The sequence below is a fragment of the Rhea pennata genome, chromosome 22 (genome assembly GCF_028389875.1).
Source record: "Rhea pennata isolate bPtePen1 chromosome 22, bPtePen1.pri, whole genome shotgun sequence".
NCBI classification, from domain to species: Eukaryota; Metazoa; Chordata; class Aves; order Rheiformes; family Rheidae; genus Rhea; species Rhea pennata.
In genome coordinates this window covers 8,179,029-8,203,880 of record NC_084684.1, presented here as the reverse complement: position 1 = coordinate 8,203,880, position 24,852 = coordinate 8,179,029, and the positions used below count along the sequence as shown (strand labels likewise).

Genomic DNA, 24,852 nt, shown 5'->3' with positions numbered 1-24,852 from the left:
AGCACTGCCACCTTCCCAAACCCTAGCTGTGGAAAACAGAGCCCCTTTGCTGCCAAGAACCGTGTTGCCAGGAGTCTGTCTGTTGCAATGACTTTCTCGGAAGCGGTAAGTAAATAAAGCAGCTTTGGGGGGCAACTTAGTGTGGTGCTAGATAGCAAGACATGCTACTCCTCCAGATAGCAGTTAGCCACATCAGGCGTTCAGGAGGAGCAAAGCACTATTAGCTCTTTAAAACAGCCGTATGGCAGACAGGCTGAGTCTGTGGTTTAGTGTGGGAACAGAGGCTGTATGTCAGGAGATCTTGGAATTCAATCTTAAGTTTGCAGCAGTTTCAGTGACTCAGTGCACTTTCAGGAGATGGGAGGTAGTTCAAAAAATCCAGAGTTATTCAGAAGGCTGGAAGGGAGTGGAAAAATAACCTGAAGAACTTAAAGGAAAGGAATAAATGCTTGCTATTCTGGCAAAGCAAATGGAAAAGGTGATCAAAAACGCACGGATTGTCCTGCTGGAGGTGAGGGCGAGAGAGAGCTGCCTTTGAATAGGTTGGAGGAAGTCTCGGTGCATAATCTCGTCAGGTTTTTAAATGCTGGAGTAACACGCTGCTAAAGCTACCTTCTCGAATACTTCTTACACCCAGGCTTTTCTTACGTTGCTTTCTTCCCTTGAGCTTCCTGCTGCTGTAGAACTCGGAGGGTTTTTATTTATTCTTGGTTGGTAACACGTTTCGTCTTCATGACTTGACAGGTTTGTCTTCTGCAAGCAGTCACTTTTGCCTACGATTAATGTGAGTGATTTCCTGCGTGTTTAATACCGAGTAGAGGGCATCAGCGGAAAGGGCGCTTTTGCAAATCGCTTTTCCGTGGACCGTCCCTCCGCGGGAGGAGGAAGGCGCCGCGGGCGGGGGCGGCTGGACGCTGCGCCTGCTTCGCCGCCCTGGGCGTGCGGTCCGAGCCCAGGATGCACCCTCACCGTAACCTTCGGTCCAGAGTAGCGTAAGGAACGCCGTTTCCATACGGCTGCACAGATCACACGCGGACCGTGCGCGCTCTTTTGCGGTCCTCAGCCTGGGAACCGCTGATTTTGAGCACGTCAGTAGCTCCCTCGATGCCGTTCGTTCCGTCGAGGTGACTTGCTGATAGCCGCGCTGAGGTCCAGGGTAGCAGCCGCCCGCAGCTCCCCTCCGCTTAGCATCCGAAGGAGAGTCCGGGCGGCCGCCCCGCGGGGCGCCGCGCACGGTCCTCGTGGAGCTGCGTGCCCGACCTCGGCACGTGCCCGTGGTTCGCCAAAGGTCTCCGGCGCGGCAGCAGCGTGCGAGTCGGGCTCGGAGCTAGGGGCACGTGGAAACGGGGAAGGAAAGGGGGAAGGCACATCTACCAGCGGTAGCAGAAAGAAGCCTGCAGAGCACAGTACGGCTGAATCAAGCGCTTCTTGGCAAAGCTACAGCTCATCATTCTTCCATCCAGACCAAATGCCTTAAAATAGCATTTGTCTCCATTTTTCTGCTTTACTTTCAGAAAGAAATGTTTCTTTACAGAGCAGAAAAAGCAGCTTCTTGAGTACAGATACATTTTTCGAGTGCCTTGTTTAGAGCCAAATGTCAAGAATTTGACAGCAGCTGGTAAATCTTTTCAAACCTCCCCGTACATTTCGCACGTCTCCTCGAGACCTCGCGTTTCCCAGCCGGGCTTCGGGTCGGATCCTGTAACCCGCGCCGAGAGCGGGGCGGCCTGACGGGGGGCGGCGCAGCCCGTACGGAGCGGAGGTGGTCGGGCTCCCGGCGGCGGGGCCGGGGCAGGATCAGCCGTCGATCTGTCACGTTGTGAAATTATCTGTCAGCAGGGGTTTAAGCTATTAAGACCTGTTGGCTGATAACCATTTTACAGCCCCTTACTGAGGTTTCCTCGCCCTGTGTCGTTGCCTAACGAGCATGTCGTGGCGACTCTGTGCAGAACGCCGTTCTAACGCTTCTCGGAGCAGCTACCAAATCGCGCAGCCTTCTGCTGTTCATCATGGATTTAATCTCTTCTAAAATTATCCCTGAGCAAGGCAATATATCTCTACGCATTAGCGCACACGCTGTTTGAATTACCTTTGGAATGAGTCGCTCGCTATCCTGAATGGAGGCGGTTTAAGACCGTGACAAAAACAATACGTTCCCAATCAGTTGAGGAGAAATGCTCCTTCTAATGATCGGTTTTATATTGCTAATGTTTCTTAGTGGAGCTGTTTGGCCTGCTTCAGACCTTGGCATTGCTGCTCGCTTGCCGTTAGCTGAGGGACACTCGGGCCTGACTGCTGCATTTCTGTTTATACATTTGTGTTTATCTACAGAGAAACCACAGTTTGTAGAGCTGTCGTGACTACATATGTGAAGGAGAGACCTTCAGTTTTTCCCTCTCCTCTCGGGTGTTGTGCACACTTTTGATGTCGTTTAGTCACCTGGAATAAATGCTGCCAATCTGTTGGGCACTTAGATGTGTAAATGGTATTAGTGATTAAAAAAAAGAAGAAGAAGAAGAAGCCAGACCTGAATAAAAATGCAGTTTTCAGGGTGAGAATCTGGCCCTGCTGAGGTTGATAGTTGCTTCTAGACGTGGGGTTTCACCTTAGGAGTCTGTGTCACCCCAGAGTTCCCTGTCTTCTGCTTTAAGCCTGCTGTTCCCAAACAACAGTAAAAGAAAAGACACGATTTCACGTTTGTAAATGAAATCCGTAAGTGTGATTGGTATAGCATGCCCTGAGCAGATCTCACGTCATACGGACTTTTCAGCTCCTCCTGCCTGAATTTCTGTTGTCGTGCGCTGAGTAGGTTTCCCATCCTGTTCTTGAGCTGGCTGGAGCTTAGAAGCAGAAAAATGCAAAAGGCTCTCTGCGTCTCAGAGCCAAGAACAAAACACAGCGTTTGGAATCTATTTCAGATCCAGGACTCACTGGAAATGTTAGAGAAACTGTTAGGAGCTTTACTAAGTGCCTGCAGAACCAAAATCTGAGCACTTCGTATAGTGAGACGTTACAGTTCCCAGTACAGTGTACCCTGCTGAGTGTTGTCGTGCTTTTGCAGTAGAATTTTCAGATGTTTTCTGCACTGATTTCCTTAGTGGGAGAAGTCTCAAAGTATTCCAAATAATTAATAAAGATTACTGACACGCTGGGGGAGAGTCATTTCTGTTGATAATGGTTTGGACACTGAAGGATTCTGCAGAAAAATGTCACTTTCTTGCCAGTTTGGTACATTTGTCATGTTTTGTTGAAAATAACTGAAAAGTATTTCCTGGCTCTTTACCACTGCAGAGATGTGTGAAATAAACAGCTTTGCCCTTATCTGAGCCAAGTGGAAATATTTTCAATTTCCCCAGAATTCCCCTGATGAGGATTAGTTTCTCAGATAATTAAAAGGTTTGGGGTTTTGGTAGAAACAAACAATCCGCTTTATTTGCTACGTGTTTTTGGAACCTTTCGTGATTAGCGCTGCCCGTAGAGCCCACGGTGTCCCGAACGCGCTCCCTCGCCTCCCGGGAGCGCTAGCCGAGACGGCCGTCACCCCGCTTGCTCCTCCTTAGCCTCACCAGCAGTTACAGGGTGCAATGAAGCGAGTCAAGTCCCGTGGTCCTCCTGGAACTTCATACGCGTGCTGAATGGGTTTGCATCTCTTAAAAAAAAGTTCTATCTGGTGGTATTATCACTCAAAAAAGGAAGGGAAAAATTAGGCCCCAAATGAAGCGCGACCAGAATTTACATTAGGCCAGATCACTCCTCATGGCAAAGTACACCGTCCTTTTGCTCGAGTGTGTATCTCTGCGTACGAGCAAAGGAGGTATTAGTTAGGCTCTTTGTGCTTTCTGCTTCCCCATCATTCTTACGCTGCAGTACTGAGTGTACTCTGCTCATTTGCCACTTCTTACGTTAATTTTTATTTTCACATCAAACAAGAAGCTATTTCCAAATTCTCTGTATGCTAAGGCACATATGAAGACGAGTGGCTGGGATTAGATTGGTATTTGTACAGATGGGGGAGTTAAGGAAGGACGCGGGAGGCACTGATTAATGTTTATGGTTTGCAAAATATTTAGCTTTTCTCAACAGAAATCCTGATGGAGCTGCAATAAAGCAGCCTGGGCTCCAAATGTGAGATTAAGTATTCTGCCTGCTTTGCTGGCTGCGTGTTGGACACGAGGGTTCTGAGAACAGAGATGGGATTGGCATCTTCTCCGAGTGTCCCGAGAAGATGAGGTCAGAGGCCAGCATTTTACTTGCTTCATCAATGTGACTTGACTAATAGCTCTTGTCTTGCTTCGGGTGACATCAAGCTGGCCTCTTTGGAGTCTTCCTCTTTGAAGTATCTGTTAAGTAAACAGCTACACAATAACATCAGCAGGATGCTTTGTGTGGAGAGGCAGAAAACTGCCAGGATCTAGCGCTGGCTTTTAAGACGGGACTTTTTTCAGAGAATTAATCTCAGCAATCTGAGGGCTTCCCAACCCTCTCCCTTCCCTGAGATAGAGGGGTGCTATAACTCTGGGAGACCTTAGTGCTGATCCTGGCCAGAGTTGGTTAAAGTTAGGTTGACTCATTCACAGTAAAAATATGGAAGGTGGGAAATGCCTCTTCAGGAACGAGAAGCAAAGAAAGAAATTTCTTTCAGGCTAGGTTGTTGATTGGTTGGCTACTGACAGAGATCTTAAAATGAGCGTAAATGTTCTCCCTCGACATGGCAGAGAGATGTAAGAACTTCTCAATGTTTGGCCGTCCAGAGGTTTTCGCTCCTGAGCTAAAGGGATTGTATTCGGAAAGAAAATCCTCCGCTGGACCTATTCAGTCCCGGACCGCTTTGCTGGTACTGCCGGGAAAGGAGCCAGTTAGCTCTCTTGATACGCCTATCTGGGAACTGCCTGACAAACTCGCTTGATACTGGCCCTTAGTCCCTGGATGGTACCAGCTTTCGTCTTTATTTACTTGGTTGGAATTTGAGCTAGTGATCTAGAGTTGCGAAAAACTGTAATTTATCCAATACTCATTCTCATACGATTACCCTTATCAAAAATGTGCAGCTGGTCTAAGTGCTTAGAGAGTGTCGTTGCTTTATTGAATATGTGATGGTCATACTTGTAAGCAAGAGCCTCTTGAGTGTTCTTGTGTTTTTAATTCTGGCTTTACTGGAAGAGCTGGCTGTGGTACAGCAGTTTGGGTGCATTACGTGTTTGGTTATTATGAGAAAAAAAAAGTTTTTCTTTTTTGTAACGATTTTTGAGGTATGGTAATCTAAAGTGCTCGAGTTCTTCTGGAGCGACATCTCTTTGAGGTATTTGTGCGTGATTTATATGCTAAAGTTAAGGTCTTAAAAGACGCGGCAGCCCCTTTTCTAGGTCCATCGGCCACCGTCAATTCAGGCTTAAGTCATCTGATGCTAAGAAAAACTCCTAAAGGCCCTGGGAAGAAGCTTGTCCTTGCAGTGCCATTTTACCAGTTTCTCAGCGACATCCTCACGTCGAACTGGGAAGTCTCACGCCGCTGGTTGTGATTTGTTTGGGTTCTTACAAGAATTTATTAATGCAAAGACCGAATCCAAACAAAATCCCTTTAGAGTTACGGGTTCTGCCCAGTTCAGCCCCTGTTTAAAGGACCTTTTGATGCTAATGGTCTTATACCCAAGCCCGCAGGAAGCAGCAGTGATTTGCTGCTGGTTGTGATGTGTTCCCATATTCAAACCAACTCTTAGTACTTAACCGGCTGAAGTCAATCAGGTGACAAGGGAGCGCAGACTGGCTCACAGCTGGCCAAGCATAACTCATCGCACAAGCAGAATTCGGCTCGTGTTTGAGCCTGATGGACTTTTGCTGCACGTGTTATACCATAGGCTTTTCTGTTTGGAAAAGCCTGAGCCTCTGTGATTTTTTTTTTTTTTTTTTTTTTTTTTTTTTTTTTTAGCAGCAAAGAAAATGTGAGGTTGAATGAGTTTGGCACATAATTCGTTGAGCATCAGCGGCTGTGACAGCGTCCGTGCTCTGCCGGGCAGGAAGCGAGTGCTCCGTAGCAGCCTCGCGTATGCCCAAGTTTCCAGGTTGCAGAGCTGGCGTGAAGGTCCCTTCGGTCAGCGGCTAAGGAGTCAGTGAGCCGCTCGGAGCGCTGCGCTCGCTGTGATTCATGTGCGTTCCAGGCAAAAATAATGTAGCGCAGACGATGGCTTAATAACACTGCTGAACTGAGGAAGCCAGTCTAAAGCGTTTCTCGTAGCTCTGCGGCAGCGTTCGCTCATTTTTGCTTGTCAACACTGTTGGAAAAACATTTACAGGAAAACTGTCAACACCAGCCACTTAACGGCTTCAGTGTCACCGCTCCGAGGGAGCGTTCCCAAGGAAGCGGTCGGGGCCAGCAGGGAAAACGCGCGGCGCCTGGTAACGCGTTATTTCTGGACGGGGGAAGTGCTCGGTGCCTCGGAAAGCGGCTGCTAGCAGATGGCAGCACACGACTGCGCGCACGAGGAGCGCTGCAAAGCGGGACGGAGAAGGAAGCGGGGCGGTCGGCTCACCGCGGGGCTCGGGGCGCGCAGCGCTCGTTGCCGTTCGTGCTGCTGCCGTACTCGGGGGGCTCCAGCCAGTCACACAAAGGGTGACTAGATGAGCAGCAGTGGTCCACGAAATGTTAGGAAGTTGCTCATGTTTGGAGCAATCTGCTAATGGGACTCGTGACTACAGTCCACCTTCCTTTGGAACATGCTGCAGCACTAGCCTGAAATTGCTATTTTTTTCCTGGATTCAGCTTCTCTTGGTGTTTTGAAATTCTTCATGGAGTGCTATTCATTTCAGTCTGAACCACAAATTTTAATTTGGAAATTTACTGCGGCCAAGTAATATTTCTACAGTGTCTCCAAGTTAGCAGGCACTGCTCTTCAGCACCCCTCCCCGTCTCGGCCCCGCAAACGCGTTGCTTCAAAGCGTTCCAGAAAGCTCACTGAGGCTTCTGAGCTTGCCCTTGGAAAATCCAAGCAGCCGTCCTTACTTCTTGTTTAATAAAAAAGGTAGAATAGAATTCTAGACTCCCTGAGGTGGAGATTGCTAACATTATCACTTCCTTCGGGGCAGTCAGAGTGGCTCCTCCTGATCTGAGTGTAATGTTGTTGATTCAGAAATCTTTTCTAAGGAAAGCCCTGCAAGGCTGTTTTCGCTTGCTGCCCTGGCGGCAAGCGCTGCGGAGGCAAGCGAGGGCGGTTTGCAGCGGCCCCGAAGGACGGAGGGGAAGGCTCCTTCCTGGAAGGCTGGCAGAACCTGCTTGCCAGGCGTATTTCGGGCAAATACGAACGTGTTACTTTGTTGAGAGGGCTCAGCTCGGGTCTTGGCCAAGGTTGCAGAGCCGGGGCAGGCAGATGCAGCAGCCGAAGGCTCCTTCCGCGCCGCTCCGCGCCGCTCCGCGCCCCGGGGAAGCGGGGCGACCCGCCCGGGCTCGCGCCGCTCCGCCGCGCTCCTCTTTCGCTCTCGGGCAGTTTTGCTCCGCGGTGACGAGCAGCGTCTAAGCTGCCCCTTCCAGCCCGCGGTGCTCACCTGGAGCCCACCCCCGAGCCCTCCTCCCCGCTCTCCTCGCTCCCTCTGCCCAGCGCGGCCAAGGGGGCGGCGCCGGCTGCGCAGCGGCGCCCTGCGGCCGGGCCGGGCCGGGCCGGGTTCGGGCTGCTCGGGGGCCGCGATGCCGCGCGCAGACCCTCCCTGCGCACCGTGAACGCGCCGCGCCGCGACGGGACGGGCCGGGGCGGCGAGCGCTGCGCGCCGCTCTCCGCGGCTCTCCGCGGCCCCGCCTTCACCTGCAGCGGGCGGCGGCTCCGCGCCCGCAGCCGCCGCGCGCAGCGCCCGGAGCCCCGGAGCCGCAGCCCGCAGCCCCGCAGCGCCGGAGCCCCGGAGCCGCTGCCCGCAGCCCCGCAGCGCCCGGAGCCCCGGAGCCGCTGCCCGCAGCCCCGCAGCGCCGGAGCCCCGGAGCCGCAGCCCGCAGCCCCGCAGCGCCGGAGCCCCGGAGCCGCTGCCCGCAGCCCCGCAGCGCCCGGAGCCCCGGAGCCGCCGCCCGCAGCGCCCGGAGCCCCGGAGCCGCTGCCCGCAGCCCCGCAGCGCCGGAGCCCCGGAGCCGCCGCAGCCCCGCGCAGCCCGCCCCGTCCCGTCCCGGCGCTCTGCCGCGCTCCTGCCGCGGGGCTCGGCAGCTCGGCGCTATGGGCCGGGGGCCGGGGCGCCTCTGGACGCTGCTGTGCTGCTTCGGCGTCCTGGGCGGCGAGGCAGGCGCTGCCGGCAGCCGCCGCCTCTACTTCTGGAGCTGCTCTCCCTGCTACGCGGGGCGCGGAGCCGGCCACGCCGGGAGGCGGCCAGGTAGGCGGCTCGGCTCGGCTCGGCTCGGCTCGGCTCGGCGCGCCCCGGCCGGGCTCTGCCCGTGGGGCTCGGCGCCTCCGCGAGGGCGTCGCGGGGTGCCGGGGGCTCACCTCGCTGCAGCTCGGCCACGCGCGGGTCGTCGCTGGGGGTTACTGCGGGCACAGGCTGCCGCTCGCAGACTTACTGCTCCGAAGGGTCGTTCTCGGCAGAGAGGGGTGAGCTACAGCGCTGCTTTGCATCGGTTGCCGTGCAGCTACGGGACTTCGTTTCACGTGACGGCAGGATAGCTGCTGTGCAATGTGCGTTTTAAGAACATATGTTTTATTAGGGTATGTTGATTTGTTTTTTTCCCCAAATCCCAGGGGTCTCACTGTGGTGCAGGGCAGTAAAGGAAGGATGATACTCTCTTATCGCAGAAAAAACTGTGGCTTTCTCTCAGAGGTTGCGGGAGTTTGTCTGAGTTGCGCGAGCGCTGCGTAGCGGAGCCTCGAGCAGCAGAGAGCTCTGCGTTGCTCGGTGTCATTTGGTGTAAAGGGAAATCCTCCGAGAGCGGAGACTGGACTCAGGAGCGAGGGAGCTCACGGCCAGGGCTGGGCGCGCAGAGCCGCGCTGGCAGATCTTGCGGGTCACCGCTCTGCGCCGAAGCGTTCGCAGTCGCTGGTGTCCGTTAGGAACCAGTTCGCAAGAACCGCATCTCTAGCCTGTTGCTGGGTGGGTAGTTCTTGGCCGCCCGGAGGCGATAGTGCTTTCGCACCCCGCGGCGTACGTTCAGCGCCTCCCGCTCTTCTCTGTGCCTGGATCTCAAAAGCGTTGGCAGACCGCGTCTGCTAACAGTTGCGGAGATCAAAGCACAAAAAGTAGCGCTCTAGGTATGGGCAAGAGCAGTTACCAGGAGGAAAGAGATCAGCTTCCACGTTCCCATTTCCCTTACCTTCCAGAAGGAGCAAAATACCCGGTTCTCCCCGTCACCAACACGTTTACCTTTAATGGATTTTTATGGGACTTGCATTTTCTTCTGTACAGAGATGAGGCACTGCAGTGAGACAGTAAATACATTTTTACCAGTTTACAGTATCTTGCTGAACATTTTTGTGTGCACTGGCTTGTGTGTGATGGTAGATGGGCAGCTGTGTGTCGGGTGTAAATTCTGTGAGTACACACTCCTATTTCTTCCTCGTTGTGTGTTCAGCTGACGAATCAGGCAATAAAGATTAGGGCTTTCTGAAAATTCAGGAAATAATGGAGAATATATAAAGTTACACCCAGGGCCGTGCATGTTTGAGAGTAGTGTGGATATCAAGGAATGCGTTACCTCATCAGAAGATAATCCTAACGGATAAAGGCCCCGAGCAGTTGATTGTAAAGGTGACGCGTGTGCAGTTGTGAGATGTGACGGACCTTTGGAGAGGGGCGAGTACCCTTTTGCCACTTACAGGTCAGATGTTTGTCTCAACTCAGATCACATTTGATGTCTCCTTCCTCTCCATTAGCTCCTGCAGTTTCTCGAAGACAAGCTCCTGAGATCAAACTCTGTCCTGGAATATAAACCTCCAGCCTTTACCTTCCTACTGTCTAATTCCCCTGGTTCTGATTATCTCAGTTCCACAGATGCATACCTCCATCCACGTTGTGGGTCTATCCTGACTTTCTTGTGAGGGCGGAGGTATTTTTCTAATGTGAGAAAATAATCTTTTTTAAAGAAGACACCTGGAAAAGCAAGAAGCTCTTGATACCAGCCTTTGGCTGTTCTCCCCAGGATAAATTTCTCCTATCCTGGAAAAAAAGAAAGTAACATATCTACTGAAAAATAAGTGCTATCTAGGTCTGCTTTCCCAGGAGCCTTTCTTCATCTTGAGAAAAGGCTCAGTGAGATACACGGACATGTGCGGGACAGAATCTGCTAGCTAAGCTGGGTGTTCCTTTCTTCCAGGAAGGTATGCTTAATACTCGTGTTTCATTTACAAAGACATACAACATAAAACAAACCCAACCCACCACAGTCTTCAAGCCCACCTAAAACCAACAAAACCAGAAAATATCCTTCTCTCTTCATGTCTCTGAAAATTACTGAATTTTTGGCGTGTTGTGGCATGCAGCACCTTCCCTCTGAATTTGACAAAATCGCCGGGCGGAGGGCTGAAGTTTGGCTTAGGAAACCATCTTGCGTCTCTCTTCTGGCAGGGCGTACCGGGGGTATGGCTGCGTTTGCCGTTGTGCTGTTAACTTCCATAGCACAGTGCAGGACCGGGGTGACGTGTCTATGTGCAGTTATGTTTTCTGCACCGTACAGAAAAGAGTGGGATGAAGTCAAGCTGAGGAGAGGAGGCCTGAGAGGATGAGCGCAGCAGCAGGTCAGGAGCGGGCAGCCCGCTTGGTGTTGCACGCGCCTCGGTTCCGTTCCGATTAACGCCGATAATTATCGTCAGCGCCGTCAGGAGACTGACGTGTGAGCGTGCTCCCGAGTGAGAGCTGGGTGGCTCCCCCAGATTGCTTGGAGGAAAAGCAAAGGTGAGCTAAGGACAAACTAAGTGACTCAGAAGCAAAAGAGCTCGCCGATATGATTTCAGTTTATCGGATTATGGTGAAATCTGTGCATCTTTTCCTGAAGGGTCCTTGGAAACTTCTGCTGTTATTGAGGAGAACTCAGGCAGCACAGGGAGATCAGAGCTAAAGGGACCACGGATCTGTCTGGAAAAGCCTGCAGTGGAAGGAAAGCCAGCCCGGAATAACTGTGTTGAGCTCTTTCTGATCTTTGGAAGGCTTTCTCAAGTGGCTGCTTAAAAACAAGATAAAGACTGAAGCTATGGAGACGTTTTGGCCATCTAAAATTACCTTTCTTCTTTACTCACATGAGTCATTTTGATTCCAAACCAAGATCAGCCTGAGGCAGTTACTATTCTGCCTCACCATTGGCCTAGAGGAGGGAAAGATTTCAGAGTCAGCAAAGAGGGGGGAAGACATTGCGCTCTCCTCTGCGATCCTTGCGCTGTTGGACCTTGCCGTTGCAGAGACCTTTCTGCATGTTCTGCAATGGATGCGTGGGATAACAGGGCCTCTAGCGTCTCTGGTTTATTTGTGCTGGGGACCGTACAGTGCCACCAAGGGAGGAAAAAACGCCCGTCTGGTTTTTCCCCCCTCTTCTAACAGATATTGGCACCATTCTTTGCCCTGGGTTTCTAGGTGGCGGATGCCAGGTGGGGGACTGCTGGGGTGAGACACCTCGAATGCTAGCGTACCTCTAGCAGTCCGTTTTAGTTGTCCAACATGCTGCCTCGTCGGTTCTGCCTCCTTTCGGTCTCATCATCTCCTAAAATTGCTGAGCTGGCTTTAACAAACTGGTACGGAGAAGAGAAAGCGGCTAAATCCCACATATGCTCATCCTGATGGATTTTAATTAACCTTCTCCCCGCAGCCCTGCTCTGTAGTCCAGGCTAACTGCCGCAGGGATTACAACCTGGCCCTTGCCATTTAGCCAGGCAGAGCAAACTGCAGAAGCTGCCTGTGCTTACAGCTGGGATTCGTCTCCTCCTCCTCAGCCTTTCCTGGAAGATAAACTGCCGCTGTACGAAGTATTTAGTAATTGCCAGAGCTGCTGCGGCCACTTTCTTTCCCCTGGACTTCTCTGGCACGGAGTTCTTGTTTCAGATAGATCCTAGTATTTCTTCGTGAAGGACCTGCGCGTGGGCAAAGAGCGCAGTTGATCGCAGCCCTCTCCTCGCACGCCGCCCTTCTTTTTGTCTTGCGTTGTCTCTCCCCTGCACGAGGTTACAGCATTGCCCCGGTGGCCCAAGCAGCTGGGCAGAGTCTGAGGTCGGGCGCGTTGTTTCTGTTCGGAGAAGAAATTCGTGAGAGCATCCGCTCTGCTCCGATGCGCCCTGGGTCCTCGAAGATGAGGCCGTGAAGTCCTGCTCTCCTGCGCGCTGCCGAACAGAGCAGCGGGGGAGTTTCCCAACCCGATATTCCAAGACGCGTTTCAGGCAGTGGGTGGCCCGACGCCTCCCGTTTCTCCGTGCTTCTCGCTGCTGACGGTTTTTGCGTCTGCCCCGGCAAACACGGGCGTCCGATGGCGTCCGTGCCCCCGCCCAGGCAGCGCCACCCGATCGATCGCCCAGCGCTGCGCTGACCGTCAGCCTGCAGCAGAAGGCCCGCGTCCGCCACGCTCCGCCGCTCTCCAGCCGGCGTAGCCCGCGTTGCCCTGCGCCGGCTGCCCTGCTCTGCAGAGACGCCCGTTCGCTCTCGTTTCCCAGCTGCTGGCGCGACGGTCTCGGCTGGGTTTCGACAGCTGCGTGACGGAGGAGTAACCTCTGCGTGTCGCAGGTTGCATCCTGCGAAACGCGGCGTCTTCGTGCGGCACGGTCGCAGCGTGACTCCGCTTCTGCAGAGGGTCTTTGCTTGGCCTCGAAGGCAGCTCCCGCACTGCGACTAGCACAGCTTATATTCCGGGGCTAATCACTAGGTGGCGAGGCCTTCCCAGCCCTTGGCGGGTCCCTCTCCCCTGGACCGAAGGCCGAGGCGGCGCGCGGAGGCGGCTCTTCCCCTTTCCTCCCCTCTCGCCCTGTTCCTGCTCCGGCCGCGGCTGCAGGGAGAGCGCTGGCGGTAGGGGCGAGGCAGAGGCCAGGGCAAGGCCGCCGCGGGGTCCGAAGCGTGGCTGCTCCTTCTCCAGCTCTGGCACGGAGCTGGAACGCTGCCAGCTCCCCCCGTGCAAGCCGGGGTTGTCCCTGCGGAAGAAGCGTCCTCTGTCCGGTGCGGTGCTGCAGGCGTCCCTGTAGAACTGACCCCAAAGACGCCTTGTACCGATTACTTCTTTTTAGCTATGTATTTAAAGTGAAAATAGGAGAAGTCCTGCTGTTTCACAAAGCTATGAGACACCTCTCCACTGTCCCACGCCGCGAGCATTCATGAACCTGCAGCAGCTGCGGCTCCTGGCCAAAAGCAACTGGTCCCCGTCCGAAAATACAACTTCTTCATCCTTGGCAGCAGCCCTCTAGGAGGTAGAACGTCAGCCCAGAAGACGTCTCTTTTCCCTGTGCTTTCATACGTGTGTATGAAAAAAGACACAAGCCTGAGATTTCTTAGGGGATACCGTTATCATCGCCCCCCCCCGTCAGGGATGTGAAGGATTTGTCACGCGATCGTGTGGGACGTGTCCAAAACGTCTCTGTTGCTGCAGAAGGAGATAGGAGAGACTCCAGGAGGAGGAAGGGGACATGATGGGTGATGTGAGAAGTACGCGGCAGCGGCGGTGGGGTGCGTTTGCGCAGCTGAAGCGGAGACGGGGCGGAGAGGAAGGACTGGCCGCTTCCCAAGGCAAAGGTGGGAAGGAGGAGAGAGAGATGGGAGGCTGGGGACAGCTCTGTGTGTTTGCAGAGATTTAAAGCGTGAAAAATACAAAGGGAGATAAAATTACAGCTTGGGAGTACTGGGAGCAAGGAAAGTAAGAGAGAAGTTTATTCACCACGTCACTAACTTTGGCTGACAGTGAAATCTCTATGGCTTTAGATTAGACTTGAAGGGAAGCAGTAGTCATTTAAATTCAGACTGACTAAAATTGTTGTTCTGTATAAAATCTTCCCAAACCCCATTTTTCTTGTTCTTGAGCTAATTCAGAATAGGACATGTTGGTCCACAATGAAATGAAAGGGTAGTATTTCCTGCAGAATAGCAATTCCAGTGTTGCTTTGCGGGAAAAGGACAGTGATTTTTTTTTTTTTTTATAGTGGTATTTTCCAATGGAAAAATCGATCGGTCAGAAAATTTCGGAACAGCTTTACTCAAAATATCCTGTTGTGATTTCTGGGCATAACAGTCATTCGGAATAACTGTTTGCTCGTTCCTCAGGCTCTTTCCTTTCCTCCAGTGTTGTTGTGTTATCCCTGCCTTCCTCCTCTCTTCCGTGCGTCCTGGCGGGACTCTCCGAAACGCGTTCCCGCGTGCGCGTGCTCTTGGTGACGAGCAGCGGGAACGCAGCGGTTCGCGGCGCGTTGCGCCCCGGCGGAGGGGGGCCGGCCGCGTGCAGGCCGGGTTTCGCTGGGCTTCGCTGGTTTACGGGTTTAAGACCGATGATATCCTTGGGCTGAATACAGCCAACCCTGTGCCCGTCGTGTGCGTCACCTCGGGGCTGGCTGGAGGCGTCCCTGCGAGGAGAGGCCCCGGGCCGTTTCCTAGCTGAACGTGCAAATTGAAGCTTTCAGCATCACTGGAGACCTGCAGCTTTCCAAGGCTGTTATCAGCTGCTTGGATAAGGGACCCTGGAGCAGCACGATCCAGGATCGGTCCTGACAGCCTGGCTGACCCGGCGGCACGTGCGGTGAATGCATTAGGGGTTTCTGGACCCTATCGAGTCTGAGCTGTCTAAAGGCTTCTGGAAGGAAATGGATTCAATTCTAGGGTGGCTGGACAGGCATCGCAGGTAAATGCCGCAGCGTTTTCCTCCAAAAAGCTGGTGTGGAGTTGGGTTACTCTTCGGACAATATCGCTTGGACCTTATTTTCCTTTCTTTAAAAATGAAGTCTCTTAAAAAGTGAAAGAAAGCACCAAAACCTTCAAAAATGCCCAGAGAAGGAATTTGCAGTCTGCTGAATGAGCAAAATCCTGCCCTCAGAGAAATTACCATTTCTGCCGGGGTTAATCATAGACTCAGTAAGGTTGGAAGCAACCTCTGCAGATCATCTAGTGCAACCTCCCCGCTCAGCAGGGTCACCTAGAGCGTGTTAGACAGGGTCGCATCCAGGCGGGCCTTGAGTATCTCCAGAGAAGGAGACTTCACCACCTCTGTGGGCAACCTGTGCCAGTGCTCCGTCACTCTCACAGGGAAGAAATTCCCCCTCACGGTCAGGCAGAACTGCCTGTGGTTCAATTTCTGCCCATTGCCTCTTGTCCTGTCGCACGGGACAACTGAAAAGCGTTTGTCCTCGTCCCCCTGACACCCTCCCTTCAGGTACTTGTACACAGTGATCACATCCCCCCTCAGGCTTCTCTTCCCCAGGCTGAAGAGGCCCAGCTCTCGCAACCGTTCCTCGTAGGGCAGGTGCTCCAGCCCTCTGGTCATCCTCGTAGCCCTATGCTGGACTCTCCCCAGTAGCTCCATGTCTCTCTTGTCCTGGGGAGCCCAGAACTGGACACAGTATGTGACATGAGGCCTCAGCAGGGCTGAGCAGAGGGGCAGGATCACCTCCCTCGACCTGCTGGCAACACTCTTCCCAATGCACCCCAGGAGACCATTGGCCGTCCTGGCCACAAGGGCACATTGCTGGCTCATGGTCACCTTGTCACCCACCAGCACTCCCAGGTCCTTCTCTGCAGAGCTGCTCTCCAGCAGGTCAGCCCCCAGCCTGTACTGGTGCCTAGGGTTATCTTGCCCTAGGTGCAGGACCCTGCACTTGCCCTTGTTGAACCTCATGAGGTTCCTCTCCGCCCAGCTCTCCAGCCTGGCCAGGTAATGAAGACCGCAGCTGGATTTTGCTTTGGGGTTTTCAGGCCTGGTCCCTAGTGGGGAGCTCTGAGGAAAGAGCTGTGTGTGGCCAGCGCAGCCGGGGGTTAGGAGCGGAGCCTGCGGTCCCTCCGGCTGGCGTGCTGGTCGGAGCGAGGCCTCGCGCCCCTGCCTGCCTCGCACCGCAGGCGTCCCGAGCCGATCCAGGAGCGGCAGGGAGCCGTGTCCGTGTGCTCTGGTCCTTGGGTGGTTTTACTCTTCTGAGCACTGCGACGCCTTCCGCTGAAATGTCTTCTGAGAGAACAGATGTTTTCGATTTTTTTGTTTTTATTTGATTTTTTAGATTAGATTTTACTTTTTACTGTATCTTTTTATTACTGTGTAGCTCAGGAGCACCGAGTCGAACAAACGCCGCCTTCCCACTTAGCCTCCGGTTTCTTCCCTAACCCAGTCCGTTTGCTCGTTGCTAACTACCTTTCGTTTGGCAGTTAATCGGAAGCTAATTAATCTCGCATTTTAGCAGCGGCTTTAGCCGAGGTCCCTTTTCTCTTTCCGCCGTGCTTTCGGTGCAGTTCGCCTCCTCGTGCGAGCTGCTGCCCGGTGGTGGCTGCTGTTCCGGCGCGCGAAGGCAAGAGGGGAAGGCGAAGGGCGCGAGCCGGGTGTTAACTTGCAGAGCCGGACACACGCCTGAGCGTGGCGGAGCTCCCAGTCTGACACCGCGCGTGCCGGCAAGGCAGCCCGGCGTTCGCCAGCCTGCACGCTCGTGTCGGGCTTTCGGGGCGGGGATTAGCGAGCTGGACTTTGGTGTTGCTGCAGAGGAGCAGGAGGTTTTCACCTTTGGTGCATGAAGCTCATGGGAAACCGGCTTTTATGCTACAAGAAGATGAGATTGGCGCAGCAGAATCTGAACATCTGCTGCCATGGCATCTGGGGGTTAAAAACTTGCTGCTTGGTGTCACTCCGTCACTTCAGGCCGTAATATTTACTCTCACAATTAATGTACGTATTTAAGTAACGGATGGACTAGCCCAGCCTGTGTTCAGCAGCGTAACGGTGAGGAAGCGTAAAATATTAACAGGTCTGTAGTCGTCGAGCAAACGCCTCTTGGAAAATATTTCAGCAGTTTTCTCTGTCGACCTCTGCTCGCTGCACCCTGGCAATACCGTGACATGCGTCCACCTGGCAAAACGTGGCCACTGCAAAGTGAACAAGGTGAAGGAGGGTTTACACTGTCTGACAAAGAAGATGGTGCATTTTTTTCCTGATGGCATGCTTGTCCTTGGGATTTCGTAACAGCTTGAGCGGTTAAACGTGATGGGATGGTAGGCTCCTTCCTTCTGTCCTCGAGCCTGGAGTCGGTCAGGGCAGGGCAGGTAACGCGGACTTCCCAAAGTGTCCTGGCCCCTTCGCTGACCTTTGTGCCCCCTCCCCTTTCTCTCGCAGATGTTGATGAGTGCCGGGTTCGCAATGGGGGCTGCCAGCACAGATGCGTGAACACCCTCGGGTCCTACCACTGTGAGTGCAAGCCGGGCTTTCGCCTGCACGCCGACGGCAGGACCTGCATTCGTAAGTCCGAGTTTTAGATTCCTAGAGACCCTGTGATCCTTCGGAGCCCGTCGCGTGCCTGGAACGGGGCAGCGCTCTGCGCAGACTGCCTGCCTTTGGCCTGCCCGCTCGCGTCCTTCCCGGGCAGGGAAGCTGAGATGACAGTGATGGGTTGCCTGTGCCTCCATCTCTCAGGAGCCTGCTAGTCTGTCTTAACGTATTTCTATTACGAGGCCCCTAACATCTCCTGTTCTTCAGTGTGCAGATGTACGGTTTGGGCTTCCCTGTAGTTCCTCAGACTGTTCTGGCTCAGGAAAAGTAACTTTTGGCTCACAGGGCCTCGGTGTTTCTGCTTTTGCTACAGGGTGTATCAGATGATAGGGCATTTTCAAAGTGGAGGCCTGTAACAGATTTTCCTATAAGCCAAGCTTCAGGTCAGGCTTCACTTTTACCTGAGTGTCTGCATGGCAGGCACTAGCTGGGCTAAAGACGTGGAAGTAAGCATGACTGTGTGTGTGTGTGGAATTACGGCCACAGTAGTCTCTGAGACCTCTTCCCTCCGACTTCAGTCGTGTCCTCTTGGGTGGTGCCTATCCAGACATCGGATTTCAGATGCCAGGTCTGGCAGGTAGTTCATTTCTGGGTCAATTTCTTGACATATTTTTCCCTTCCCTCCCCAAACTAGTGGCTCAGAGACCCTGGGCTGCGGCTTCATGTCTGCCGCTGCAGACTGATGTCTTCCAGCATCTGCCACTGTTGTTGCTGTTTTTATTAAACCGCTTCTCCCTTGCAGTGTTGTTTGACACATTTTTCCATTTTTTGAGGGATGTATTCATGCAAGTGGAAAAAATTCCTGGGTAGTGGGATTTCAAAAGCCACTTACTGGATTTTATCAGAATATAGTCACATTCCAGAGTTAGCCAAAAATGAGTGTCTAAGCATGTGTGTGCCAGCTGGGAGCGGTGGTGTGGCCGGCAAAAAAAAGCGGTCTAAGGCAGCGGCAGCATCACGCGCAGAACGGTGCAAACAGCACACCTTTCTGCAGCTGCCTCTACCGTGCGGCGAATCTCTAATGAGCTCAGTGAGGCTCCTGTTGAAGCTGTAAGGTCACCGAGTGCCATGTGTTTCACTGGAAGAATCCAGAAGCAAAAGAATCGCAAATAAACAAAAAAAAGCCAGTGTTTCTTTGATTCCCAGTCCATTGCTGTAGCGCTGAACATGAAAACACGTGCCCATGGCTGTGTGGCTGCCGCTGGCTTGTAAGTGTATGTACGTGAGCTGGCATCTAACAGTTGTCCTTATTATTATTATTTTGTGTAGTTCTGGCTTTTTGTTTTGGGGGGTTTTGGCGAGTGTTTCCCATCGTGTGCGCAGCGCTGGATCCATCCCCCAGAATTAAGGGGTCTCTGTTCGTGGAATCCGATCTCGCGCGCGAGTGGCTCGGGCGGTTGGTTGGGTAGCTCGCTGCGGACTGGTGCTGGCACGGGCTGCTGTTGGCTCAGCAGTGCCTGCACCCCCGTGATCGGCAAAGTGCGCTGCAAAGTGGCAGGAATGCACGTGTGCGCACGCGCGTGTGCGCATACGCAGCGCCTTGGTCGCAGCTCGGTAACAGCCTCTTCGGCCGGCGGTGCGGCGGGGTGCGAGTGAACGCGGGTTTTCTCGTGCTGGTTGCGGCCGGAGCGCGGGAGCGGGCGTTACGCCCCGAGAAGCGCTTGGTGCGGCGGCTGGGGCTGCCGGCGGCGCGTGCCGCTGTCGGCTGGTGCCTCCCGACCGGGAGCTTGCCCCCCGCCCCGGACGGCGGTTCCCCCTCTTCGGCGTCAGACGCCGGCAGCTGCGGTCCCTCCCGGGCCTGTGCGGTGTTCTCAGTCCTGGGAATGCCCCCGGGGGCGGCTTGAGGCAGATCCCTCCAAAGCCCCCCGGAAAGCCAGCTGAGGAAGCACCTCGCCCTGTGAACCTCGAGCGGGCCAGGAGGAGGAGAAGGTCCTTTTTCGCCCAAGGATTGCTCGTTCCGCGTCCTCGCCCCGGGCAGCGGCGCGGCGGTTTGCTGCTCGTGGCCGCGGCTGCCGCGTGCCGGCGCGGAGGGTGCAGGCGGCTGGGCCGGGTGCCGTCCCCCGGGACGCTTTTCGTTCTCTCGGACGCACGCTTTCTCTCTGGCGGCTTTTCGCAAGTGCGTGGACGTGGTTCGTTCCTGGAGCGCTCAGCCTACGCAAATACGTACGCTGCGAAGCCGGAGGCTCTGCTCCGACTCGGTCTTCGCAGTCTCGCGGTTGCTGTTGAGCCGCGCACCGGGCCAGCGGTCGAGGGGCAGCGAGCAGGCAGCAGCGGCTCCTCTTACAGTAACCCCAGTTCACATCCGCGGTTCAGCTCTTTCCCGGCGCTGCTTGGGAAGACGAAGGGGTTTTCTCTTGGCCGGCTGTTGAGGAGCCTGCGACAAAACCTTTCCAGGAGCAGACGAGCCCTTCGGCGGCGCGGCGCCGGGTTACGGGCTGCGGAGAAAGGTGGCACAGTAGCTTCTTGGGGGGTGAAATAGGTTATTATGGATTTGTCGTATAGCACCGGCCTGCTTGGAGGCAGATGCGTTTGTCTGGAGCAGCAATCTCTGCTGTAAGGCAGCAGATCTCAGGCTTTGTGCTGCCGAGATGCTGAAGGGCATTTTCCCGTAGTTAAATTAGTAGGAGCTCGTGACTCCCGAGCAGGAGGATCTGAACCGTGTTTCTGCGCTGCTGTGAAGTTCCAGCCACTGAACTGACTTCACCACGACTTTTTTTTTTTCCCCCTCTGTGTTTTCCTGTGGGCTATATGTTATATATGTTATATGTCAGCTATATGATTCCCTTCAGTTTGGGATGTTTTCCAAGTTGCTGCAAAGTAAGATTCAATGCAGCTACAAGAGAAAAAAAAATGCCACTAAATAATTTTGATCAGATAGGAATGAAGAGAATTAGATGTGTTGAGACTCCCTTACTCCCTTTTGCTCCAGCACGGCTCTGCCCTTAGAAACGAGGGCAGTCGCTGTTGGTGTCCTGAGCCAGCGTAGCGAGGAGTTTTGCCGTTTAGAGCTGGGGTCACGCATGGGTATTGGCTTTAGGAAGGTGTTGGCAACGCCGGTGAACAGCAATGCAGTGCCAGAAAGCATTGTGGAGAAAGAAAAGGGCTATTGGCGTGAATTTTCTAGTTAAGATCTGTAAAACCGTGGACCTAATTCTTCAAATGTTTCCCGATCACCACAAAGCCCACTAAGGCTTCAGCGGGTCGGTAGTACTGCTGAGAGCACGCGCTGGCGCCAGGGTTCCACTGCGGGAGGCTGGCGGGCCCTTAACCCTGCAGGCACAAAACTTACTTACTTACTGAAGAGCTCAAATTTTAAGGCAGATGGACTCAAGATGATGATTCTCTCCCCGTCCTCTGGCTGGGCTGTTATACCAAGCTTGTGATGGAAATTCAAAGCTTATTTTGTTCTTGAAGATGATAAAGATCTGGTAAACAGGTGATGATAAAAACTTTTGCTCCCTTCTTTTGATGTTTCTGCTCCCTTATAGTTGTTCGCACCTTTGTACTTTCAGTGTTGCGGGTGACAGAGCAAGGTACAACACACAGACAAAGGAGCAAAAGTTTTTGCAAGTTATTTAGGAACCTTTAAGAGAAATTTATTACAGAGAGTATTGCAGTTCAGTATAAATAGCTGTGTTTTATTAGCATTGGCATTGGGGGGGGGCGGCGGAAGAACTATTTTGCTGTTTAAAGTGTTTTTCTTCCAGGGTGTTAGTACGGCTTTTCAAACAGATACTCTTTACAGTATAACTTCAGTTTGCCTCTACGTACAGTCTAACAGGGGGCTCTTAAATCGCCTTTGACGTTGCCTGGAGAATCAATGGCTGTCCAGGAGAGCAGATCTCTGGTCTCGCCTCGTGCTCGCACCTCAAGGTAACGTCCGTGGCCACAAACAGACCTGGCTCTCCGCTCCCTTCCTATCAGTCATCGTGTGCAGGGCAGTGAAGGCTCACGCTGATTCCTGGAGTACGAGGATGGAAGGAAAAGCTGCCAGCTAAGGGCAAATTTACAGCCAAACCCTCATGCTGGGATGAAGGCAAGGTTGTCGGGAGCGTGCCAGGGGCCACGACCCAGAGGTGCTGCTAAGCGGCCAAAGAGGCTGGGGCAGCTCTCGAGGGTTAGCTTGTACCTGGACCTGCTTCCAGCGGCGAGTCAGAGGGATACAGAAATGGCCTAGAGCCACCTTGTAGATCCTGTTCTGTATCATCTCATGGAGAATCTTGACCATGGCTGATGCTTTGGGTAATCTGCCGCTCAACTGGGTGAGATTCTTTTATATTGTCTGTTTTTGCAGTTCCAATATAGCAAGTCAGTGATGACTTTAATACAGAAGGGAAGGAAAGAAAGAACACAGACATTTCTGTTGGAAATGAAATGAACCAAACAAAAAAGGAGTCATTGGACGTCCTGAAATCACCTCTCGCTCTATGAGAAACACATGGTCAGGAGGCTGACATCTTCAGGTCCTTCTCCACCCCTCCCGCTCCAAAACAAAGAATTTAATCTGAGCCAATTGCTTTTGTTGGCCTGTAGAGCAGCAAGATGGTCTGAATTAACACACAACATGTTTCTGGAAATTGTCTGAGGTTAGAATAAATCCCTATTTATGTTAAGAGTTTTTCAAATGAAGAAATCACAAATATACCAGTGATTTCTGTAGTGAACGGAAGGACTAAGCCATAGAGGTTCGTGCGTGCATTATGTTATGTATTATGTTATTTTTCATGTGCATGCATTATACAGGCAACTTACACATTTTAGAAAATTTGACCATTTCTCTGTCCAGCAGCGTGTTACGCATAAACGCTTCTCAAAACCGATGGTTTTGAATGAAGCCCCAAAAAGTGAATTTCATGCTGAATTCTGGTTGTATCTGATTACATGTATTTTTAAAGAATTAGCTCACTGCTTCTGATGGCCAGTTACTTGGATCTGGAAGAAAGATGATGCGGTCAGGAAAGAGGAGACGTTAGAGCGGAGGAGTTTGAGTCAAACTGAGTCAAGTGTTGTCCTCAGTGTGGTGCGTGGATTAAACTCAAGTTCACAAAGCAGCCAGGCGTACGTACACCTTCAGCTTCTGCTGAACCACCTTCTTCAGCAGAGCTTTGGGGCAGTCTGGGAGGAGGTGCAGGGGCGCGATCTTGAGTTGCTGGCAGGCAGAAGAGCCTAGCATCTTTCAGTGGCCCTGCGTTCCCGTTAGACGCAGAGCGGCTAGAAGCAACGTCTGCCTTGCAGACGACGACGAGATATCATCTGTGGAAAATCTGTCTGAACTTTAATTACAAAAAATCCATGTGATGTACATGATGACGCTGGATTTGGCGGTGTTGTCACAGAAAAGCATATGGAAATGGAAACGTTTTTAGAGAGATTCTGTAAACAGGAAAAAAAGAAAAGGGGCATGAATTAAAATAAGGCCAGCAGTGAGGTCTAGGGGCCGTTTTTCTGGAAGAAGCCAACAAGGAGACCCAGAATTAGAAGGTCCTTGCTGGGATAGAAAGACACCCAAAGCAATTTTAACATTAGTTTTGTTGCTTTTATCTTATTATTCCTGACTCTTAAAGTGAATTAGGCCGTGTCTCAGTAAAACTTGTGTGCTTCGTGAGCACCCCTCTAGTCAGTGCGTAGCGGGTGGTTCTACGCTAGACGCTGCGGGATGTCGCGTTGCTCTCTTCACCACGTACGTGCCGTAAGCGTGCAAGCACTGCGGAGCCGGTAATGCCGCCTCCGTTTTCCCTGTGCATAAGCAAGTCTGTTGGCAGAGAGGGACTCCTGGTTGCTGCTACTGGTGTTGGTGTGGCACATTCCCGCTATGGTAGAGACAAACCAAAGGCGAGGGCCTCGGTCGGCACGTGCAGCTGCAGGATCATGAGGCTCGCACGGGGGTATTGGTCTTTGAAAGAAAATTTGCCAACAAATAAACGATACTTTGGGGAGATAAAAGGAAAAAAAAGTCACAAGAGGAGACAGAACACTCTGCAAGACCCTTGCATTGCCACTGCTGCCCCTTTTACCTTCTCGTAGTGAGCCCCAGACTGCTTTCATCAAGACCTGCAATAAGCCATTCCGGCTCTTGATTGCACTGAAAGACCTCAGACAAGGAGAACTTGCGGGAACGGCAACACACGGCCTTTTGGTGGTTGTTCGCGTCCAAGGCAAGTTGCTCGTGACAGCCTGGTGTTGCCGTCTGTCAGAGGTGGAGGATGCTCAAAGTTTCCTCCGTCTTTTAAGGAGGTTTTTTGCCATTGCAGAAGTCCATAATTACACAGCTACCTTGTGGTAGCCCGTGGGCGTGCCTGAACAGAGGTAAACCTTGATCCTGTTTACTGTAGAGATCGTCCTTTCAAAAAAGCTTTTGGGCAGCCTGCTGTGCTCGACCCAAAAGGATTTCTTCCTGCTTCCTCTCTGTGATTAAACTGTAGTGAGAACAACTTGGACTTCAGGTTTTTCTACTTTAAAAACGTGTCTTTTAGAGGTATATGAGGAGGGCAGTTGTTTAAACTGCAGGTTCGTGTGAGTAACTGCATACCGGGAGGTTTTCCTTAGATGTAAGCTGCATTGGTTTGTTAAACGTTGGCTCAGTATTTTCTCCATATGAAGGAATATTTTGGCAGGCTTTTTTTACTGTTGTTTTAAAATAAATAAGTAAACAAAAACTCCCAAGAAGCACACCCGTATTAATTCTGGATGATTTTGAATATATATTACTAAGCACTTTAATAAAGCAGGTATTTTAAATGACCACCCATCTCTGCTAAAGCTCAAGTAGTGCAACTGTGATTTACAACTTTTCAGTAATGTCAAGAACTTCTGTTGTTTCCTTCCAAATGGATTAATGGAAACAGCGTCAGCAAAACTAACATAAACTGATAGCTCTTGCTCCAGCTGTACGCTGTATATGGCAGCTCTTGGACCTGATTAGGTCTCTCTAATTCCCCAAAATGTTGTTTGGCTAATTAGCGGTATATAAAGTTGGATAAACTGGGTTTAGATGCTTTAAATCCAAGAACTCCTGAGCTCTGAATCAACAGAGGTTGTTTTTCCCCCCAGAGAAATTACTTGCAGTACAAAAATGGATGTATCATTGCTCCTTTCCTTTTGTACAGTGTGCCAAATGTTGACTTAACTGCAGTGAAGAATACTTGGTTTTTTACTAATATATGAGTAATAGAGGCATAACCACACTGCTTTCAGGACTTTATCGATAGGAAATGCTCTTTAAATTAAACCGTTGTCTCTAAAGTACAGAAGAAACTATTAGGAAGGTAAATGAAAGGCACTGAGCAAGCCTGAAAAATCCGTCGTCGTCTTGCTGTGCAAATCCAAGCTCCGAGCTCGGGTTCGGGCCGGGCCGCCGGGCCGGGCCGCCGAGCCGTGCCGCGCGGCGCGGGGCTTCGCGCGCCGCCGCGTCCTCTCCGCCGAGGGCAGGCTCCGAAGCTCGCCTCTCGCACGGGACGCTCCTCTTCGGAGCCGTCTCTGAGCTGCCCA

At 52.5% G+C, this 24,852-nt stretch overlaps 1 protein-coding gene across 12 annotated transcripts in view; it reads left to right on the top strand.

The window, feature by feature from the left end:
- MEGF6 (multiple EGF like domains 6) overlaps window positions 1-24,852 on the top strand; it is a 114,458-nt gene that overhangs the window by 49,688 nt on the left and 39,918 nt on the right. For 9 of the 12 annotated variants that reach the window (XM_062593577.1, XM_062593582.1, XM_062593578.1 and 6 more), the window contains exon 8: window positions 17,212-17,334. The exons of 1 other annotated variant lie outside the window; for it this stretch is intronic. In XM_062593577.1, the coding sequence (XP_062449561.1) occupies window positions 17,212-17,334 (123 nt within the window). Of the gene's footprint in view, window positions 1-8,126; window positions 8,340-17,211; window positions 17,335-24,852 lie in introns of those variants that run through there. 2 more of the 12 variants (XM_062593586.1, XM_062593587.1) reach the window with 2 other exon arrangements.